Source organism: Physeter macrocephalus, chromosome 4, assembly GCF_002837175.3.
Source record: "Physeter macrocephalus isolate SW-GA chromosome 4, ASM283717v5, whole genome shotgun sequence".
NCBI classification, from domain to species: Eukaryota; Metazoa; Chordata; class Mammalia; order Artiodactyla; family Physeteridae; genus Physeter; species Physeter macrocephalus.
In genome coordinates, this window is record NC_041217.1 from 119,686,091 (window position 1) to 119,707,625 (window position 21,535).

General features: G+C 38.6%; 1 protein-coding gene across 5 annotated transcripts in view; it reads right to left on the bottom strand.

Annotated features, from left to right (window-relative positions):
- The window catches only part of TNNI3K (TNNI3 interacting kinase), a 280,116-nt gene that overhangs the window by 19,010 nt on the left and 239,571 nt on the right, over nt 1-21,535 (bottom strand). The window contains exon 25 of one of the 5 annotated variants that reach the window (XM_028489258.2): nt 2,205-2,505. The exons of 3 other annotated variants lie outside the window; for them this stretch is intronic. In XM_028489258.2, the coding sequence (XP_028345059.1) occupies nt 2,499-2,505 (7 nt within the window). In that variant the 3' untranslated portion in view covers nt 2,205-2,498. Of the gene's footprint in view, nt 1-2,204; nt 2,506-8,848; nt 8,895-21,535 lie in introns of those variants that run through there. One more of the 5 variants, XM_028489257.2, reaches the window with a different exon arrangement.

A 21,535-nucleotide genomic window follows, 5' to 3' on the forward strand; every position in this document is an offset into this window, starting at 1 on the left:
AAAGACGTAAAAAAAAAAAAAAAGATACATGTACCCCAGTGTTCACAGCAGCACTATTCATAATAGGCAAGACATGGGAGCAACCTAAGTGTCCATTGACAGACAAATGGATTCAGAAGATGTGGCATATATATATATATATATATATATATATATATATATACATATATATATATATACACATACACACACACACACACACATATACATACAATGGAATATTACACAGCCATAAAAAAGAATGAAATGTTGCCATTTGCAGCAACATGGATGGACCTAGAAATTATCATACTAAGTGAAGTAAGCCAGACAAATACAAAATCATATGATATCACTTATATGTGGAATCTAAAAAAATGAAATTAATGAACTCATTTACAAAACAGAAACAGACTCACAGACATAGAAAACAAACATATGGTTACCAAAGGGGAAAGGGGGGAGGGAAGGATAAATTAGGGGTATGGGATTAACAGATATATACCACTATATATAAAATAAACAAAAGGATTTACTGTATAGCATAGGGAACTATATTCAATATCTTATAACAACCTATAATGGAAAAGAATATGAAAAAAGTATATATATATTATATATATATATCTGAATAACTTAGCTGTACACTTGAAACTAACACAATATTGTAAATCAATAAAAATTTATACTTCAATAAAAAATTTTTAAAAAGCAAATTAATTGACCACTATTCCTTTCAGTGCCATAAAGTACAACAGGTAGGGTGATCCTTTTAGGAAGCAGCCTAATCATAGCACTTCTCTGTTGAATCCCTGCATTGGCATGCCTCTCAATCTCAGTAAATCCCAAGTCCTCCCAATGATGTACACCTCCTTCATGATCTGGCCCCCGTTGCGTCTCTACTTTGTTATTACTCTTCCCTTTGACCATTTTGCTCCTTTTGGCTTCCTGGAGGTTCCCTGAATTCACAGACATGATCCTACCTCGAGGAATTTGTACTTGCTGTTCTTACAATCTGGAATGCTCTTCCCTGGGGGCCTGTGGTTTTCTTGTTCTCTCTCCTCACAGCTTTGCTCCAAGGTTACCTTCTGGGTGAGGCTTTCCCTGACCATCCTGTTTAAAAATACAGACTACATCTCTTTCTCCCTCTCTATCCCTTAACCCTGCTTTAATATACTACATAATTTACTTTAAAAAAAAGTGTCTGTCACTCCTCTTCTCCACAAGAATAAAAGCTCCATGAGGGAAGGGGTTATTTTGTTTGTTTCATTTGCTGTAGTAACCTTAGAACCTAGAAGTCTAAGCCCTGGATAAACATTTGCTAAATGAATGATTAAATTAAATTGAAGAATGCTCATAGCCCTCAGAACTGAGACAAATGGAAAATCTTTTATGAAATTCTTCCTGGAAAAAACAATTTATGTGGCCTTTCATTAACGCATTTTCCTATACAATAGGAGGCCCTGCAGGGAGTCACCAGTTGGTCCTACCCCAGGTCTGGCCACAGCCTGGGCGACTAGGCAGCAGCATCCAGGTCCAGGGGCAGAGGGCCTGCACCTCACTATTGGAAGGGCCAAACGCCGTCCACTCCAGGCAGGCCCACAGAGGCAGCTCCGCTGCAGGTTTCCATAACCAGCTGAATGGGGCAGAGATCAGGCCGTTGAAATACCCAACAGGCTCTTCTGAATGCTTCCAAACACTATTAATGCCAAGTACCACATAGTTACTGTGTGTTTTAAAGACTTTTCACATAGAAGAATTCACTGAAGCCTTTGTGGACACTGAAGCAAAAAATCACTTGACTTTGTGGCTGGCCACGGTTGGGCTGTTTGCCAAATGCCACCGTTTTGCAAAAACACTTCTCTGGTGAGAGCAAGAACTCCACATGCACCCCTGCCTGTGGGACTGTGGCTTGGGAGAACTGCCTTGTTTTCTTAGACACATGACAGAGAAAACATAGCAAAACACAAATATCATACAATTCTGTGATACATATCTCTACAAAGCCATTAAGTTTCACACAAGTACCAATTGGGATAATGCCTATAAAAGCACTTTTTAAAATACTAAATGTTAGAACATCTATTTCACATATATATTGAATTTCTCATTTCATCTTCCCAGCAAGCACGTAGGATGGGTGGTACTATTATTACTATTATTATTACTTGAAGAAACTGAAGGGCAGAAAGGTCAGGTTATTGGCAGAGGTGACTGACCTGGTCACTAATAGGGGAGGAGTAGGGTCAGAACACACGCTGTGGCTCCTTGTTTTTCTGCTCTACGGCATTGCTGCATTAGAGAAAGCCTTGTGATCTGCTGGAGTGAAGTGAACTCATGGGGTTCTTCCTCTCATTAGCAATTTGGATTTTTCAATTTCCAGTGGATGATTGGGCTCGGTGTTAGAAATTCGGGCTTCTGGTCATGAGCCTATTGAAGCTTTGGATCATGCAGTGCTGGGTTTTATGTGTTCACAGTCTAATCTCGAATTCCCTCTATAGGCAAAGTTTCCACTAAAGTCAGCGGCTAAGGTAAAAAGACAACAGATTTTGAACCTGAAAAAACACCGTTTTTTATCCAGATTTAAATCTCGCAATCAATATTCAAATCAGGAAATGAATAGTGTTATTCTGGGATTACTTCCTTAGATATTTCTCTTTCTCTCTCTCTCTCTCTCTCTCTCTCACACACACACACACACACACACACACACACCTGCACACTTTAGGGACTTAGAAAAACAACCGCTTACATTTTTGGAATATGTGGAAAAAAGACAGAGTCCTTCTTTTTCATACTGCTTTTTGAATGTATAATATCCTCAGTAGTAAGTCTTCTATACTATGTTGGGAGAATGAATCATGCAACTCCCACTACAAATATCCCCCAAGTACCCCTCAGGAAGTGTATCCCTTGGTCCCCCTTTTAATATGAGACACCAAGCTAAAAAGAAACGGTGTCTGGGGAATGGGTAATCCAAGCTGCCGCAGGTTCCCATAGGAACGCCAGGAACATGCTCCCTTTTTTATAAGCATTTGCGGCAGCTGCCTCCTTTGGAATCTGGCTCTGAGCAAGTGCAAGCAGCAGCTCCAAGTGCAGAACCGCCCTAAATGTCTCTCTTTGAAACCCTTGAGTCCACAGCCTTCTATTTGTGTCTGGCCCCGATTCATCACAGGCATGAATGCATCACCTGCTATGTTAAGTTTACAATAGAACCTGAACTAGATTTTTAAAAAAGAACAATCCCTGGCCCGTGAATCTCAGCATGAGAGAGCTGGAAAAGTGAGAAGGGTAGGAACTGAGACAGATAGTAATTACTTCCCACCATCTATCTTTGGAAGGATATTGAAATATCTCCCTCATCTGGACTTTTTGCTCTACCTGTATCCCAGCTAACTGTTTAGAAGATTAACAACAGTTGACTGCAGACCCACAATCACTCTGGGCTTTGGAGCAGTTATGATTCATAGTAGAAATGGCATTATGAATACACTAGCACAGGTTTTAAAGAAATTTTTACTTATTCTCAGGGATCAAAACACTTAACATTTAAGTAAAAAATAGCTAGAAACATTCATTCACCCATTTATTCATTCATATATTCACTTCTTAGCCTCTGTCCCCCTGTTGTCATAAAACTTATCATGCTTTGCTGAAATGGCCCATTCACCCACTCTGTAGGACTGGGATTGGGTCCATCTTGCTCAGCACTGTATCCTCTGTGCCTGGAATATAGTGGGTCCCTACCAATTACTTGCTAAACAAAGGAGGGAAGAAATGAAAAAGGCTTTATGGAAATAGTAGCACTTAATATGGAATATATATATGTGTGCGTGCATGTGTATGATAAAGTAGGAATTTGTGGTACAGGAATACATACTTCATATAATAGCTAACATTTATTGAGCAGTAACTATGTGCTGTTGTTTTAAGTGATTTACATAGATTGTTTCACCTAACCCTCACAATAATCATGAAGTACTATTATTGTCCTCATTTTATAGATGAGGCAGCAAATAGAAAGAGGTTAATGTGTTATGGCCTGAATGCGAACCCAGCCTGTCTGACTGGGAGAGTCTGGTCTTAATCACTACTGTATTGTGATTATAGCCTCCATACATATGATCATTTTACCTCTGTAAACCCTTAAGGGGATGGAGAGAGGACATTTTCTAAAAACGCTCTGAAATTGAATCTGAGGATTGCACTGTAAGACCACTGTCCAGTCAGCACGCCTAGAGCACGGAGGAAGTGGATCTGTGCTCTCATGGATCAGACCCCGACACCACCATGGGACTGCTGGGGACTCTTCAAGCTTCCCCCTACATCCCACATCACCACTATTCACAACTGAGCAAACTGAAGCCCCCAAGCAAACACCCCCAAATGACTCAGCTACACATGGAACTTCCAGGTCTAGTTTAGTGAGGGGCTCCTCTACCTTCTCTTAGACTGACTTCAAGTCCCTCCATCCCAGCTGCTTAGACATATTTCAATTCAGAGGGACTCCTTTCTTTGTCACCCTGAAGCGGACCAGACCCAAAAACCTCTTACTGCGTTCCAGGGCTCCCTTCCTCCTTCCGCCCCTTTTGCTATCATTATAATAAAAATGGAGACGGAATGATAAGCTTATCACTTTTTAAAAGTTGTGAGACACCAGTTTTGGTGAGGGAGAGAGAAGTTTGAAGCAGAGGCTGAGGGAGAACGAGCCAGAGGCAGAGGAGGTGACAGGGACATCAGTGGAGGGAGCAAGGCCTGGGAGAGAGGGAGGTGCCGGCTTTAGAAAGGAGGGGCACTGTTTCTCTATCTGAAGGTAAAGAGAAGAGGATTCATGAAGTTTTTGAGAGGTTTGGAGGGACTGAGGAAGAAAGTTGGTGGCAATCATGGGAGATGGTCTCATATTCTTAAGAAAAGTAGCAGGTGAACTCCGTGAGTATTTAAATGTCATGCATTTACATTTTCACACTAAAGATTCTAGTTCAGTCAATGTTTTGAAAAAACAAATTGTCATTCATAAAGCGTAGACAACAAGCATTTCACAATAGAATAGTGAACATGATAAACGTTAACCCCTTTGGTTTATCTCAGCCATAAAATATCCTCATTACAGATAACTATCCTCACTTTAGAAAATTTCCATGTATAAAATCTAATTTTCTTTTAAAGATACTTTCTGTGGGATTGTTTTGTAAAACCATTTACTTTTGAAAGAGATTCTCAGAAGTTTTCTTTCCTATTATTCTAGCTTCCCTATTATTTTAGTTTAGAAAAATCAATTTAAGGACTTCTAAAAGTTGTACCTTTAAGGCAAGATAATTTGTTTTAAATTGAAGACTAAATACTCCCTCAAGGATGCATATTTGTAAATGGGGTTTTAAAAACGCATTCTTTATTTATGGAAAAGAAATTACATAAAAGCAAAATGTGAGACCAAAACACCAATACATTAATTTTGAACTTAAAAACAGATATTATTTGCACACCGTTCATGATGGATTATGAAGCCTCTGTCACTGACAGTGTGTTCTCCAGACAGGCTGCAGGTAAAACACAGAAACCATGAACTCAGTCATGATTAGTAGAATCCATTAAGGTCCTTGAGCAGAGTGTGAGCTAAACTGCCATGCTATAAAGGAGGAATTGACGGGGAAAGTGGGAGATTCCGAGGTCCTCTGGCAATAAGAATAGCATCTCAGAGGAGAGCAAGAGTCTACAGGTGCACTTTGGATACATTGGTTCCACAGGTAAAGGAAAGGAAAATGCTTTGGAAATCTCATACATAAAAAGAGTAAATAAAGACAGCAAATGGAAGGACTATATGGAAACAGATGAAATACACAAGAAGGTAGATCTCCCTCTGTCCTCTCAGTTTCTAGGAACGGTGCAACAATTCTTCTAACCATTCAGACCAAAAAGTTGAGGGTCAGGTCTGATGACTCTTTTTCCCTCAATCAGTCAGCAAGTCCTCTCACTCCATTCCACTGAGGTAATACTTCCCCACATCTATTACTCTCTCTCTGTTTCTACTTGCCTTGCATGGAAAACTCCTGGTTTGCCATCTGTCCTCTAGTAGCCTATACACAGCTGCCAGATTAATCTTTTAAAAGCAGAACTCTGGCCAGGTCATGACTTGCCTAAAAACTTTGAATGGCTTCCCACTGTGTGCTGAACACAGTCAAAGATGATTACACTTAATATTGCTTAAAGCAGTGGTTCTCAAAGTGTGGTATCTGGATCATCAGCCTCAGCATCCCTGGGAACTGATTAGAAATGCAAAATTTTGACACTGCATCACACATACCCAAAGCATAAACTCTGACAATTTGTGTTTTAAGAAGCCTTTCAGATGATTCTGATGAATACTAAAATTTGAGAACTTCCGGCTTAGTGACTGAGACCATGAACTCTGGCCTCAGATGGTATAGTCTCAAATCCTTTTTCTACTTAGAGTATTCCTTACACAAGTCACTCTCTGAGCCTCCATTTCCTCATTTTAAAAATGGGGTCGAATTGAGGTGGCCACTAAGAGTTATAAATAACAGATCATAAATAATGCTCAACCCAGGGCCCACACATATGGAACACTCCATAAATATCACTATTGTTAGCTATTGTTACTAAAGGCTACCCCCTACACTGATCCTATGTTCTGCAGGCTGGCTCAGCTCTCCCACTCACTATTTCCTGGCAGGTCTTGTACCACTAACCCCGTGCCTTGCTCATATATGGGCTCAACTGACATGAGTATCGGTGTGGAGTAAATGCCAGAAAATTCTTGATACTAATTAAGTGCCTTAGGGAAGGAGCTTTGTTTGAAATTAAATGGAGTGAAAATTCTAATGAATGTTAATGAGGCACTGATTTACTATCTGACCTGAGAAAATATGATAAACCAGTTGCTTTTATTCCCATCTGTAAAATGGGATTAATGCTATTAACCTCCTTTAAAAGAATTACCCCTACAGATACGTTGCACATGAAAAGTGCCCACAGGTGTTGAGAATGATTCCTGTGATACATTGCAATGAATCGCATCTGCCGAAATGGGGACATGCTATGAATAATCTACACCAACAGAGCTGGGGACAATGGTGTTTCTGTTTTGAATTGTTATTGGTGTTTCCTATAATTCTGCTTATGGGAACACGCACTGTAAATATTTCTTTTAGACTTCTGTCACATTTGGAGAGAGATTGCTAAAGAAAATATTGTCTATCATGTGGTTAACAATTACTGAGATCATTTGTGTGAATTGTCAGTAAGGATATATTGTCTAAGAATATTCTAACACTGGAAAATCCCAGGAATAAGCTGCCTTAACCTGTCATAATAATGGATGGGAAAAGAGTGTAGATATGGAGGGCACATATCCATTATTAGTACTGGAGAAATAAAATGTTTGAATTAGCGATTGGGAATACATAACGCCATCTTCGTATATTAAATAGGCACCATGTTATTTGTAACCTGCAATACTCCCCAGGTCTTGTCGTTCCTCTTTTAAACCCAGCAAGATTAACTAAAGCCTGATGAGGACAATATTATAGCTAATTTCCTCTGCCACTAGGCAGCCCCTTCCCTGCCTCGAGGCCACAGCAGAGCTGTGGAAACGATCTTCCTATAAAACAAGGCTGACCATGCTACCTTCTGCCGAGGCCCCATGGCTCAGGTCCCCAGCACAGACCAGGTCTACTTCTCCACCCTGCTGCTCCCTGCCTCATAGAGGCTTCACCCGCAATAAACTTTCTCACGGTTTCCCTCACACAGGAATCCCCACAGTGGAAGCACTTGCTCTCTTGATTACAGGCACTTATTGCATTGTATTCGATGGATTTGATAATGTCTTGCTGACTGAACTGTTATCATATTAAGTCAGGAACCAGCATTTATCAAAACATCTGGAAGTTAGGAACCCCCTCCCCATTCCAGCAAATATGCTCAGCCAAACAAGTGAATGAATGAGTGGACAGCATCATTCCCTGACTAGTCTTAACATTAGCTAATTTTTTTCTGGCTAATGGGAAATTTTAGAACAAAGAGAAATGGCCGGATTTTTAAAAATCTTGAAATCCCAAAGTTATCACTAGTAAAAAGTATAGCTATGGATGATTTGCACTTGAAGTTTACATTCTTAGCCTAGTTCTGGCTCAAAGATGCCCAGAGGTTGACTTCATCAAGGAGTAGGCGGATGATCTCTCCCTCCTCTCCATGAGGCTCCTAAGGACATCAGTACTTTGTACTCTCCGTTCACATTTTCCACAGAAGGCAAATTCCTCCTTCTCAGCTGAGTCAGATATCAGCATCTTGAGGGAGCTAAGGAGGTAAACTAGCTGCACTGGGCATTAGGCTAGCATGGGTAGGGGGTACAGTTCTTTTAAGAACTGAAGATCTCCAGACTAAAGAAAGAGCCAGTTGAGGGAGACTAGATTTCTGAAGATAAAAACCTCAGACTTAAGTACCTTAGATTCTATATTTACTGTTTGACCTAGCTCGAATGTCCTTGTCAGATCCAGCTTTTAATTTAATTTAATTTCCATCAGTGTTCAGTTTCCAGTCCTCACCTGTTGTCTCTGCCCGCCTCAAACCTTGATCCCCTTAGTTTGGCTACATCGGATGTCAGTCACCTGCCCGACCTCAGTTGTGTCTGACCTCAATTACCTGCAATCTCTTCTTGACCCCTGCCCTAATTAGGCCTTCACTTGTGCCTCTTGTAGGATGGGCTGCAAACATCACCCATCATAAAGGCACCAGTGAAACTTCAGTTAAAGCACCTCCTCTCCCAGTGTCCTTGGGACACGTCTGGGTGTTATAAAATGTTACAGTTTAACCATAACTTTGGTTGGTCATACTTATTTTTCTGATAACTCACCAAAAGGATGTCTTTCAAATCTCATCCTGGGTTAGGGGTGGGTTTTCTGTACAATCACAAATGATGAAGGAAAAATAAGTGACCGTTACTTCTCATGCAGGGCATCCGCCTAACATCAAGTCTCAGGCTGGTCCTGGTATAGCTCTGTTATACCCTGTGTTAGTTTCCTAGGGCTGCTGTAACAGTTCCACAAACTAGACAGCTTAAAACAACAGAAATTAATTTTCTCACAGTTCTGGAGGCCAGAAGTCCAAAATCAAGGTGTTGGGAGGCTTTGGTCCTTCTGAGGCCTCGGAGGGAGAGTCTGTGCCATGCCTGTCTCCAGCTTCTGGTGACAGCTGACAATTCTTGGTGTTCCTGGCTTGTAGAGGCCATCACCTCTGCCTCATTGTCTTCACATGGCATTCCCTTGTGTGTCTCTCTCTCCTCTTCTTATACCAACACAACTCATTTTGGATGAAGGGCCCACCATACTCCGGTGTGACTTCACCTTAACTTATTACATCTGCAACAACCCTATTTCTAAATAAGATCACATTTTGAGGTACTGAACGTTAAGACTTCAACATATCTTCCTGGGGGACACAATTCAACCTGGGACATCCCTCTCACATTTTAAACCATAGCCATGAGTTTGTTTTCATCATGAGTTCCAAAGAGAATTTCTTATGCTGTCCTGGAAACAGCACATATGAGCTTTGGGATTAGTCAGATTAGTCAGACTGAGGTCAACCCAAGCTTCCTTATTTACCATCTCAGGGCATATTTCCTGTTTTGACCAGCTTTGTCATCTTCAAAATGGAGATACATTTCTACCTTGCAAAGTAGCTGGGAATATTAAATTAGATAATGTATGTACAGTCCATAGTAAGTTCTCAATAAATTCTATTGAGAATTTCCTTCTTTAATGAATGATTATTAAATAGCAGAAAGAAAAAAAGTCAATTTCTAGTAAAATGAACCTTCACATCAATGTTTCTCTGGGACTCAATAATGAACATTTCAGTACAAGTATGTACACAATCACACCAATTGTCAAAAGCATGATAAAGCCCTTTCAGTTTGTCAGCTAGTGAACCTCAAACAAAAACATAGAGTTGTGAATAAATGCTTTAGAACAATCACTCCTGACATTTTGGTAAGAATGCATTTATTAGACTGTATCTCATACTTGATTGTGAAAATAAACAAGGGCCTATGTGATCTGGCTTTATGTGCTCTATAAAATCTGCTTTTCAGTACTCTGTTCTCTGATTCATAAAGGAAACTTCTATTTTGGTGTGCCTGGGTAAATCTGGCCATGTAAACTTTGAAAAGCCTTTGAATTAAAAAAAAAAACATGGTTATGGTTTACTGCTTGACAATCTTTTCAAGGCAGAAGAGGCAGGTGCTCCATCACCAAGATAATTTTATTTAAACTTAATTAGTTGTTGGAAGATTATTTACTCCCTTTAGTCTATAAAAAAACAAAGGTCTGTCAGCACCAGATGCATCTGATTTTTGCAGATGTGGTTGTGGCTTCTGAAATCTTTAAAGATTCATCTTAAATATGCTTTCAGGTCTCCCTTTTGTGAGGCTTTGACAGGATAATAGAATTAGATTTGCTGAATTTCACTAAACTGTAAAGTAACGTGTCATCAGCTTCACTTACTTCTCAAAAAATATTTCTCTCTGGTAATGCTCATCAATCTAGCTTCTCAACCCCTAAACATGAAACTCTGAAACAAAAAGGATGACTCCATCAGTTTTGCAAGTGACAAGATGTTAAACATTTAACATTCCTACATTGTAGCACCAGCTGCCTCTGGATAATGCAGACTTGCTTAGGTTTGGTTTAGAGAAAAAGGGGGACGAAAAGAAGAAGGAAGAGGGAGGAACGGAAAAGGAATTACTCTTGCAGTGAGAATGCAAAATTCTCTACAGATGTGGAGGATGCTGAAGAGGCATGTGCCTATTGAACAAACCTTTTCTCCTGAGGTAACATTGCAAGAGAGTCACCATCAGGTTCTCAACTCCTGGCAGTGCCCTTGTGTCTCCACCTTTCCATGGACTCACGCTGACAAGAGCACTTAGTGCACTGGGTTAAAATTATTTGTTTATTGAGAGAAAGGGTCTTAGTCAAGTACATTCCCAAATCCCACTATAAGTGCTCAATAAACGTCAGCTGAGTGAATGAACTGGAAAAGCACGTGTGGCCCTCTGGGTCATGCCAACTCTTTCTCTACAGCCAATTCCTCCTCTCAGGCACCTTGGCTGTGATCTCAGGCCAGTCAACATATTGGGAGAGCAACCCATGTGCTCGGTTGATCTAACAACAAAATCCTTTGACAAAGCCTGTGTTAACCATCACAAACTAGCATCAACTTTAAAAAGAGTCAAGAGTGTTTTCTTCTTCTAGTGTCTTGTCATGAGTAATGCTCAGAAGATGGCAAAAGTCATCTATGGCTTTCCGTGATGAGCCATTGTCCCAGGGGAGAGGCAGAAAAGGCCAACTTTGGGTGCTCGCAGTCTGCCCAGTCATAGGGCTTTGTAAGAGAGAAGTTTTCCATGTGGAGTGAGGCCTGCTGCAGTGGCATGCCCATTTTGAAGGACATAGTATGAAGTTCCCAACAGGGAACGTAGAACAGTATAAATAGCACTCTGTCAGTGGTAGGTACTGGTTCTTTCACTCAATGAACTTTTGATGAGGAACTACCATGTGCCAGGTGCTATTCTAGGCATTGAAGCATGAAGGCAGATGGGAGTGGTATGGGAGTGGAGACGCATGTAAAGAGGAATAAGGCATACGGCTGAGATGCTGGGCAGTTACCTCAGTAGGTCTCAGTTTCATCATCCACCTTTCAATGTAGGGATGAGCAAACTACAGGTTGTGAAACCTTTGGGTAAGTTACTTTCTTTCTTTTTCTTTTTTAAATCATGATGCCTGGATCCTTAATCTTTATTTCACTTTCCTCAACATTTAAAGAGACAGCCTCATAAACAGATGATCATGTGCATGGTGTCATCAATTAGCTGAGTGCCAAGAGCCACCCCTGTAGTGCCAGCTGGTGTGCATAGTCCCAGGGGCCATTCTTGGGTTCATGGTGGAGCTTTACTGTGTCTATGTCACTCATGTCTCATCTATGTTACCACATTTTCTCTACCCACCTGAGTCTTTCCAATGACCCATTCTATTCACAGTTGCAGAAATCATGCTCACTAGGAGTCACTTGGAATTTAGAGACATGCTCCAGTGCAGTCTCAACAAAGACTACTGGTTGCTGTATCTAGTCCCATCCAAAGCCTTACATGCTGTCTGGGTGAAAAGTCTGAGGTCTTAGCGACTGGAATGGAAACTACATAAAGGAAAGCTGTTCTCTTCCTTCCAATATTCCTTGGATACTGAACTCCCTTGTCTCCATGTTCTTCTCTTATTTCTACTTCTGCTCACTTTAAATCTCCGTGAATCTCTTCTGCTCTAGTCACACCCAGCTCTTTGCTATTTCCCAAATGCATCACACTGGTTCCCATCTAGCTAATTTAGCCCCTACTGCTTCCTTTCCCTAGTATACCTTTCCTTCCCTCCTCTGCTTGGCTGATTCCCCCAAATTCAAGTTAAATAGCATTGGCTTCAGGAAACCTCCTCTGACCTTCCCCAGACTCCCAGGGCATTCCATACCTGGTTCAGTACTTATCTTCCTGTTGGTTTCTCTGACCTCCCCACTAGACTGCATTCTCTCAGGGCTACAGAGATGTGTTATCCATATTTGTATTCCCAATATCCATTATGGAATCTGGCACATATTAAATGCTTAATAAATGTTAGATGAATGCACCTCCAATGGAACAACCTAGAGAAAGAGTGACAGAATCTAGCCCTGGAAATGAAGGGGCTAGAGAAATAGGGAACATGACATACTCACTGGGTTTTTCTCATCAATGTGTAAAATATTGTTAATCCTTTAAATAAAGAAAAAAGGGAAAGACAAAGAGGGAGGAAAGAACAAATGATAATGTATTCAATTTGCCAAGAGTTTGTATACAAGCCTAGCTATCAAAATATTGGAGGCTCTCTGGATAGGGCCAGATGTAGTTCTGTGTACCTAGTAGGAGCCCAACACATATTTGTGAGTTAACTGATTAATTCCATGAATTTTCCAATTCTAGCCATATTCAATTAAACTTTATATACTGTTCAAGTTCCTATATCTGTTTCTCTAAGATAAAGAGGAGTTTATTTAAACAAATGTAACACATAGATCTTTAGGACAAACTATAGTGTAAGGTGCTGGCCTAATTCAGTGGTCAGTAATTGAAAAAAATACAAGAAACTTGATAATATTTCAATTATCTCACTTTTCTCCTTCCAACCAGATATAAGAAAAGGATGATAATTTATTGCCCTTCATGCTAAAGATCTCAGGAAGTAAAAATCTGGAGGTGAATAAGGTAGTTTAACTTTTCTAAGTAGTCTTTAAACTCAGAACTGTCCGCCCTTTAAAAAAGAAGGAAATAGCCAAAGAATACACAAGCAACAGAAAAGTTGTTTAAAAAAATGAAGTTCAAATCACTCAGTACCAGAGAGCAGTTCACAGGTACCTTTCACAGAGAAGTACTCTATTCCTTAACATATGTCATGTGTCAAAAACAACAACCAACATTTTAACATGGTGTTTTGTCATCAATTTTTATTTTACTTATTTTATGATTCCATAATTTTTTTCTCTATGTTGATTTGGTAAAATATTGTTGAAGAAAAATGTATAAGGCTCATGTTGTCCTGAACAATAAAGGGTTTTTTTTTTTTTTTACAGAACGAAAAATGCTCATTTGGGTAAAAACAGTATATTTAGATGTGTTGTTTCTAAAGCATTTTAAATCTTTTCCATTTTCATGTAGTGCTCTAGCATTTAGCAGGCATGTTTACAATTAACTACAGTTTTTTTTTCAGGGATTACAAAGAAAGAAAAATTGAAATCCTCAAAAGTCATTTCCCCTGATTTCTGTCATTTTCATGTAAATAGCTGTTGGATAGAAAACACCCAGAAACCCTGACTTTAGTCCAAATGGCAGCTTGACTAGGAAATGGTCAACAATGTTGAATTTGACAAACAAGTAGTGTAGATGGGTCAGGGAAGGCTATGAGAAATTTATGGGTAAAGCTGCTATTTAATGAGAAAAAGGAGTATTCTACTATCTCAAAGAGAATAAGTGATAAAAAGGAGAAGAGAGTGCCTGAATTAGGATTCTGAATTCCTGGCAGACAGAAGCTTTCTCTTCTCAGCCTCAGAATGGTGTTTATATATCTCTGGGTAGAACTATGAAGTAGTGGACAGTTAGCTCTAGTTTAAAACAAACAACACAATCTTCCCAGGGATGATTTAAAGTGTTTTATAAGTATTTTCTCCAATCCTTGCAAAAACCAGGCAAGGTAATATCATGATAACTATTTTAATAAATCCAGGCCCAAGTTCACACTGTGCTTAGGAGGCAGAACCAGGATTTGACACAGATATCTCTGGCTCCAAGATGCTTGCCCTTTTCTAGCATATCACACCAACTTCCACTTCTGTTATCAGCAAATCATCCCCTTCCTCCTGAGCCTCACTTCTACCTGACACCTGTGCTAGGCCAGGTTCTGACCATTAACTTGCAGTTGATATTCCCAGAAGGCTATTGATTTCCTGCTAAAAGGATATAGGACAGAAAACCATGCTGGTACATGCTAGCTCCCTAAGTCTGCTTTAAATGAAGACATGATGCCTGGAGCTGTTGCAGTCATTTTGTGACCAAGCAGCTACAAACATGAAAAAGACAGATCAATATGCTGAAGATGATGAAGGAGAAAAAAATTAGCCTGGGTCTTCTAAAGCCCAGCAAGCAGCAGTACTATTGCCCATAACTATCTCCTTCCAGACTTCCTGTTATGTGTGAAAAACGAGCCCCTATTTTATTAAACAACTATCACTGAGTTTTCTGTTACCTTCAGTTGAAAGCTTTCCTATTTGATATGTTAGTGTGAGCAGAAAGCTAACTAGGTATTAAGTAACTAATGGTGTATTGAGTAGGCAAGGAAGAACATGATCTCTTGTCCTTCCCACTTCCTATTCCTTATTTTGACACCATATTGAGGAGAGACAAATCTGATGGGTCCTGAAGATTTTCTCTTTCCCCTTGTAGAAGCATAGGAAAGGGCCAGCTCTGTAGGTCCAAGATACTACATAGAGGTCAGCTCCAGAGACTTTCCCTTTCTAAGAAAGCCTTTTCTCAGGTCAGAGGGGGATGTTTCATCCTTAAATAGTTGCCCAGATGTTCTCTGTTTCATTTTCCTTTTAAATATATAGAGAGTAAAAGTATAGGATCCTTCTATAGAGTAGATCATTCTGAGGGATAATATGAGCTCAAGGGATTGTACACTTGGATACTTCTCTGTTTTTAACTTTCTCCCATAAGACCTGTTTCTTTTCCTTTTATTGAAATATAGTTGACATACAATATGACATTAGTTTCAGATGTACTACATAATGATTTGACATTTGCATACATTATGAAATGATCACCACAATAAGTCTAGTAACCATCTGTCCCCATACAAATTTATTATAATATTATTGACCATATTCTTCATGCTATATATTATTTCACTGTGGCTTATTTATTATATAACTGGAGGCTTGTACCTCTTAATCCTCATCACCAACTTTGCCCAACTCCCACCCCCTCCCTTCCACAACCATACCTTTGTTCTCTGTATCTATGAGTATGTTTCATTTTGTTTTGTTTTTTCGATTCCACGTAAAAGTGAGATAATGCAGTATTTGTCTTACTCTGACTGACTTATGTCACTTAGCATAATACCCTCTAGGATCCATTCATGCTGTTGTAAATGGCAAGATTTCATTTTTTTAAATGGCTGAGTAATATGCCATTGTGTATATATACCATGTCTTCTTTATCCATTCATCTTTCGATGGACACTTTGGTTGCTTCCACATGTTAGCTTTTGTAAATAATGCTGCAATGAACACAGAGGTGCATATATCTTTGCGAATTAGTGTTTTTGTTTTCTTTAGGTAAATACTCAGAAATGAAATTGCTGGATTGTGTGGTAGTTCTACTCTTAAGTTTTTGATGATCCTCAGTATTGTTTTCCATAGTGGCTCTACCAATTGACATTCCCATCAACAGTGCACAAGGGTTCCCTTTTCTCCACATCCTACCAACACTTGTTATTTGCTGTCTTTTTGATAATAGTCATTCTGACAGGCATGAGGTGGTATCTCATTGTGGTTTTGATTTGCATTTAGCTGGTGATTAGTTGATGTTGAACATCTTTCCATGTGCCTGTTGGCCATCTGTATGTCTTCTTTGGAAAAATGTCTATTCAGGTCCTCTGCTCATTTTTTTTTAAATTGTATTGTTTGTTTTTTTGATAATGAGTTGTATAAGTTCTTTGTATATTTTGGATATTAACCCCTTATCAAATACACTGTTTGAAAATATCTTCTCCCATTCAGTAGGTATTTTCATTTTGTTGATAGTTTCCTTCACTATGCAAAAGGTTTTTAGTTTGATGTGGTCCTATTTATTTATTTTTGTTTTTGCTTCTCTTTCCTGAGGAGACAGATCCAAAAACTTCTTGCTAAGGCCAATGTCAAAATCCATACTACCTATGTTTTCTTCTATGAGTTATATGGTTTCAGGTCTTAAATTTAAGTCTTTAATCCATTTTGAATTTATTTTTTAACATGGTGTGAGAAAGTGGTTCAGTTTGATTCTTTTGTATGTAGCAGTCCACTTTCCCCAACATCATCTATTGAAAAGGCTGTCTTTTCCCCATTGTATATTCTTGCCTCCTTTGTCATAGATTCATTGACCACATAAGTGTGAGTTTATTTCTGGGCTCTCTATTCTGTTCCATTGCTCTATGTGTCTGTTTTTGTGTCAGTACTATCCTGTTTTGATTATTGTAGCTTTGTGGTATAGTTTGAAATCAGGGTATGTGATACTTCCAGCTTTGTTCTTCTTTTTCAAGATTGTTTTGGCTAATTGGGGTCTTTTGTGGTTCCATACAAATTTTAGAATTATGTTATCTAATTCTGTGAAAAATGCCATTGGAATTTTGAGAGGGAATGCATTGAATATGTAGATTGCCTTGGGTAGTATGGTCATTTAAAAAATATTAATTCTTCCAATCCATGAGCACAGTATATATTCCCATTTGTCTGTGTTATCTTCATTTTTTTTTCATCAATGTCTTATAGTTTTCCAAGTACAAGTCTTTTACTTCCTTGGTTAGATTTATTCCTAGGTATTTTATTTTTTTGATGCAATTGTAAATGGGATTTTCCCCTTAATTTCTCTTAATTGATAATTTGTTGTTAGTGTATAGAAATGCAACAGATTTCTGTATATTAATTTTTCTCCTGCAACTTTACTGAATTCATTTATTAGTTCTAATAGTTTTTTGGTGTCATCTTTAGGATTTTCTATATATAATATCATATCATATGTAAAAGTGACAGTTTTACTTCTTCCTTCCAATTTGGATTCCTTTTATTTGCTTTTCTTGTGTGATTGCTGTGGCTAGGACTTCCAATACTATGTTGAATAAGAGTGGAGAGAGTGAGCATCCTTGTCTTGTTCCTAATCACAGAAGACAATGATTTCAGCCTTTCCCTGTTGAGTATGACGTTGGCCATAAGCTTGTCACATATTATGTTGAGGTACGCTCTCTCTGTATCCACTTTGTTTACAGTTTTTATCATAAATGGAAGTTGAATTCTGTCAAAAGCTTCTTCTGCATCTATTGAGATGATCATATGATTTTTATTCTTCAGTTTGTTAATGTGGTATATCACATTGGTTGATTTGCAGATATGAACCACCCTTGCATCCTTGGGATAAAGTCCATTTGATTTTGGTATATGATCCTTTTAATGTTTTGTTGAATTCGGTTTGCTAATGTTGAGAATTTTTGCCTCTATGTCCATTAGTGATATTGGCCTGTAATTTTCTCTTTTTTGGTGTCTTTGTATGGTTTTGGTATCAGGGTGATGCTGGCCTTGTAGAATAAGGAACACTCCTTCATCTTCACTTTTTTTGGAAGCATTTGAGAAGGATAGGTGTTAACCCTTCTTTAAATGTTTGGTAGAATTCACCTGTGAAGTCACCTGGTCATCTGGTCCTGAACTTTGTTTGATGGGAATTTTTTTCATTACTGATTCAATTTCATTACTGTTAATTAATCTGTTCATATTTTCTATTTATTCCTGATTTAGTACATTTCTAGGAGATTGTACATTTCTAGTTTATCCATTTCTTCTAGGTTGTCCATTTTATTGGTGTGTAATTGTTTGTAGTTCTGTGGTGTTGGTTGTGACTTCTCTTTCATTTCTGATTTTATTTGGACCCTCTCTCTTTGATGAATTTGGCTAAAGGTTTATCTATTATGTTTATCTTGTCAAAGAACCAGCTCTTAGTTTCATTGATATTCTCCATTTTTAACTGTCTATTTCACTTATTTCTGCTCTGATCTTTATCATTTCCTTCCTTCTACTAACTTTGGGATTCGTTTGTTCTTCTTTTTCTAGTTTCTTTAGGTGTAAGTTTAGGTTATTTGAGATTTTTTTGGTTTCCTGAAGGAGGCTTGTGTTGCTATAAACTTCTCTCTTAGAACAGTTTTTGCTGTGTCCCATAGATCATTGTGTTTCCATTTTCATTTGTCTCTGTGTATTTTTGGATTTCCTCTTTGATTTCTTCAGTGACCCATTGGTTCTTTAGTAGCATATTGTTTAGCCTCCACATGTTTTTTTTTTTTTTTTGCAGGCTTTTTCTTATAGTTGATTTCTCATGTCAAACCTTTGTGGTCAGAAAAGATGCTTGATATGATTTCAATCTTCTTAAATTTACTGAGACTTATTTTGTAGCCTAGCATGTGATCTGTCCTAGAGAGTGTTCCATATGTACTTGAAAAGAGTGTGTATTCTGCTGCTTTTAGATAGAATGTTATTTATATATATTAAATCCATCTGGTCTAATATGCTGTTTAAAGCCAATGTTTTCTTATTGATTTTCTGTCTGGATGATCTGTCCATTGATGTAAATGGGGTATTAGAGTCTTCTATTATTGTGTTCCTGTCAACCTCTTCCTTTGTTTGTTAATATTTGCTTTATGTATTTAGGTGCTCCTATGTTGGGTGCATATATATTTACAATTGTTATATCGTCTTGTTGGATTGATCCCTTGATTATGTACTGTACTTTTTGTCTCTTGTTATAGTCTTTGTTTTAAAGTCTATTTTGTCTGATATAAATATTGGTACACCAGCTTTTTACTTCCATTTGCATGGAATACCTTTTTCCATCACTCACTTTCAGTCTGTGTGTGTTTTTATATTTGAAGTGAGGTCTTTACGCAGCATATATATGGGTCTTGATTTTGTACATGATCAGCCACTCTATGTCTTTTGATTGGAGCATTAGTCTATTTACATGTAAAGTAATTATGTATAAGTATGTACTTATTTTCATTTTGTTTTTTGATTGTTTTTGTAGTCCATTTTTGTTTGATTCTTTTGTTCTCTTACCTTGTGATTTGATAAGTATCTTTAGTTATGTTTGAATTCCTTTGTCTTTTTTTGTGTATCTGTTATAAATTTTTGATTTATAGTTATCATGAGGTTCATATATAACAACCTATATATATAGGTGATTATTTTAAGTTGATGATCTCTTAATTTTGAATGCATTCTAACAACCCTATGTTTTTACTTCCCTGGCCAATGTTTAATGTTTTTGACATCATATTTTACATATTTTTGTTTTGTGTATCCCTTAATTACTTATTGTGAATATTGATAATTTTACTACTTTTCTCTTTTAACCCCCCTACTAGCTTTATAAGTGGTTGATCTACTACCTTTACTATATGCTTCCTTTGCCAATGAGATCTTTTCCTTTCATAATTTTCATATTTTTAGTTGTAGTCTTTTCTTTTCTGCTTAGAGAAGTCCCTTTAACATTTCTTGTAAAGCCAGTTTAGTGGTGCTGAACTCTTTCTAGCTTTTGCTATTCTGTAAAGTTATCTCTTTTTTAAGTCTGAATGATAGCCTTGATGGGTAGAGCATTCTTGGTTGCCGGTCTTTTTCCTTTCAACACTTTGAATTTGTTATGCTGTTTCCTTCTGGCTTGCAAAGTTTCCACTGAAAAGTCAGCTGATAATTTTTTGTGAGTTCTCTTGTAAGTCACTAGTTGCTTTTCTCTCGTTTCTTTTAAGATTCTCTCTTTACCTTTAATTTTTGCTATTTTAACTATAATGTACCTTGGTGTGGATCTCTTTGTGCTCACCTTGTTTGGGAGTCTTGGTGCTTTCTGGACTTAGATGTCTGTTTCCTTTCCCAGCTTAGGGAAGTTTTCAGCTATTATTTCTTTAAATAAGTTCTCTGCCTCTTTCTCTCTCTCTTCTACTTCTGGAACTCCTGTAATGTGAATGTTAGTATGCTTGATGTCCCAGAGGTCTCTTAAACTATTCTCATTTTAAAAAATTCTTTTTTCATTTCTGTGCAGTTGGGATGATTTTCACTACTCTTTCTCCCAGTTCACTGATCCATTCCTCTCTATCATCTAATCTACTTTTGATCGCTTCTAGTGGATTTTTGTCTTCAGTTATTGTATTCTTCAGCTCTGTTTGGTTCTTCCTTATATTTTCTAACTTTATATTAAACTTCTCACCATGTTCATTCATTCTTCTCCCAAGTTCATTGAGCATGATTACCTTGAATTCTTGATTATTACCTTCGATTCCTTACCAGGTAGATTGCTTATCTCCACTTTGCTTTTGTTCTTTTTCTGCGGTTTTGTCTTGTTCCCTTGTTTGGAACATATTCCTTATCTCCTCATTTTGCCTAATTCCCTGTGTTTATTTCTATGCATTAGGTAGCTCAGTTAAATTTCCTAATCTTGGAGAAGTGGCCTTATGTGTGAGACATCCTATGAGGCTGAGCAGCATACTCCCCTCTGGTCACCAGAGCTAAATGTTCTAAGGGTGCCCTTTATGTGGGCTGCATGGGCTCTTCTGTTGTGGTGTGGCTGACTACTCTGGGTGCATTGGTAGGTGGGGCTAGCACTCAGCCCTCTTGGCTGCCAGCCCACTGGTGGGCAGGGATGAGTCCCAATGTAGCTGACTGTGTGGCCTGGGGGGTCCCAGGCCTGGTGCTGACCTGCTGGTAAACCCGGAGCTAATAGGCTAGTGGGAGGACTCCACTTGCCAGCACCAGTGTCCTCGTGGTAGAATAAGCTTTGAAAAACAGCAGCTGCCTGCATCTATGTCCCCATGGGGGAGTCCCAGTTGCTTCCTGCCCCTCTGGGAGGTTCTCCAAGATCAGCAAGTGGGTCTGACCCAGATTCCTTTTAAATTACTGCCTCTGCACTGGGACTTGGAGTATGTGAGATTTTGCACATGCCCTTTAAGAGTAGAGTGTATTTTCTATAGCTCTCTGGCTCTCCCATATGCAAGCCCCACTGGCCTTCAAAATAGGACATTCTGGGGTTCAACTTCCCAGTATAGGACTCCTGGGCTGGGAAACCTGGTATGGAGCTTGGACCCCTTGCCTTGAGGAGAACCTCTGCAATCGTGATTATCCTCCTGTTTGTCAGTCAGTTACCTGAGGGTGTGAGTCTTCACTATACCATGTCTCCACCCCTCCT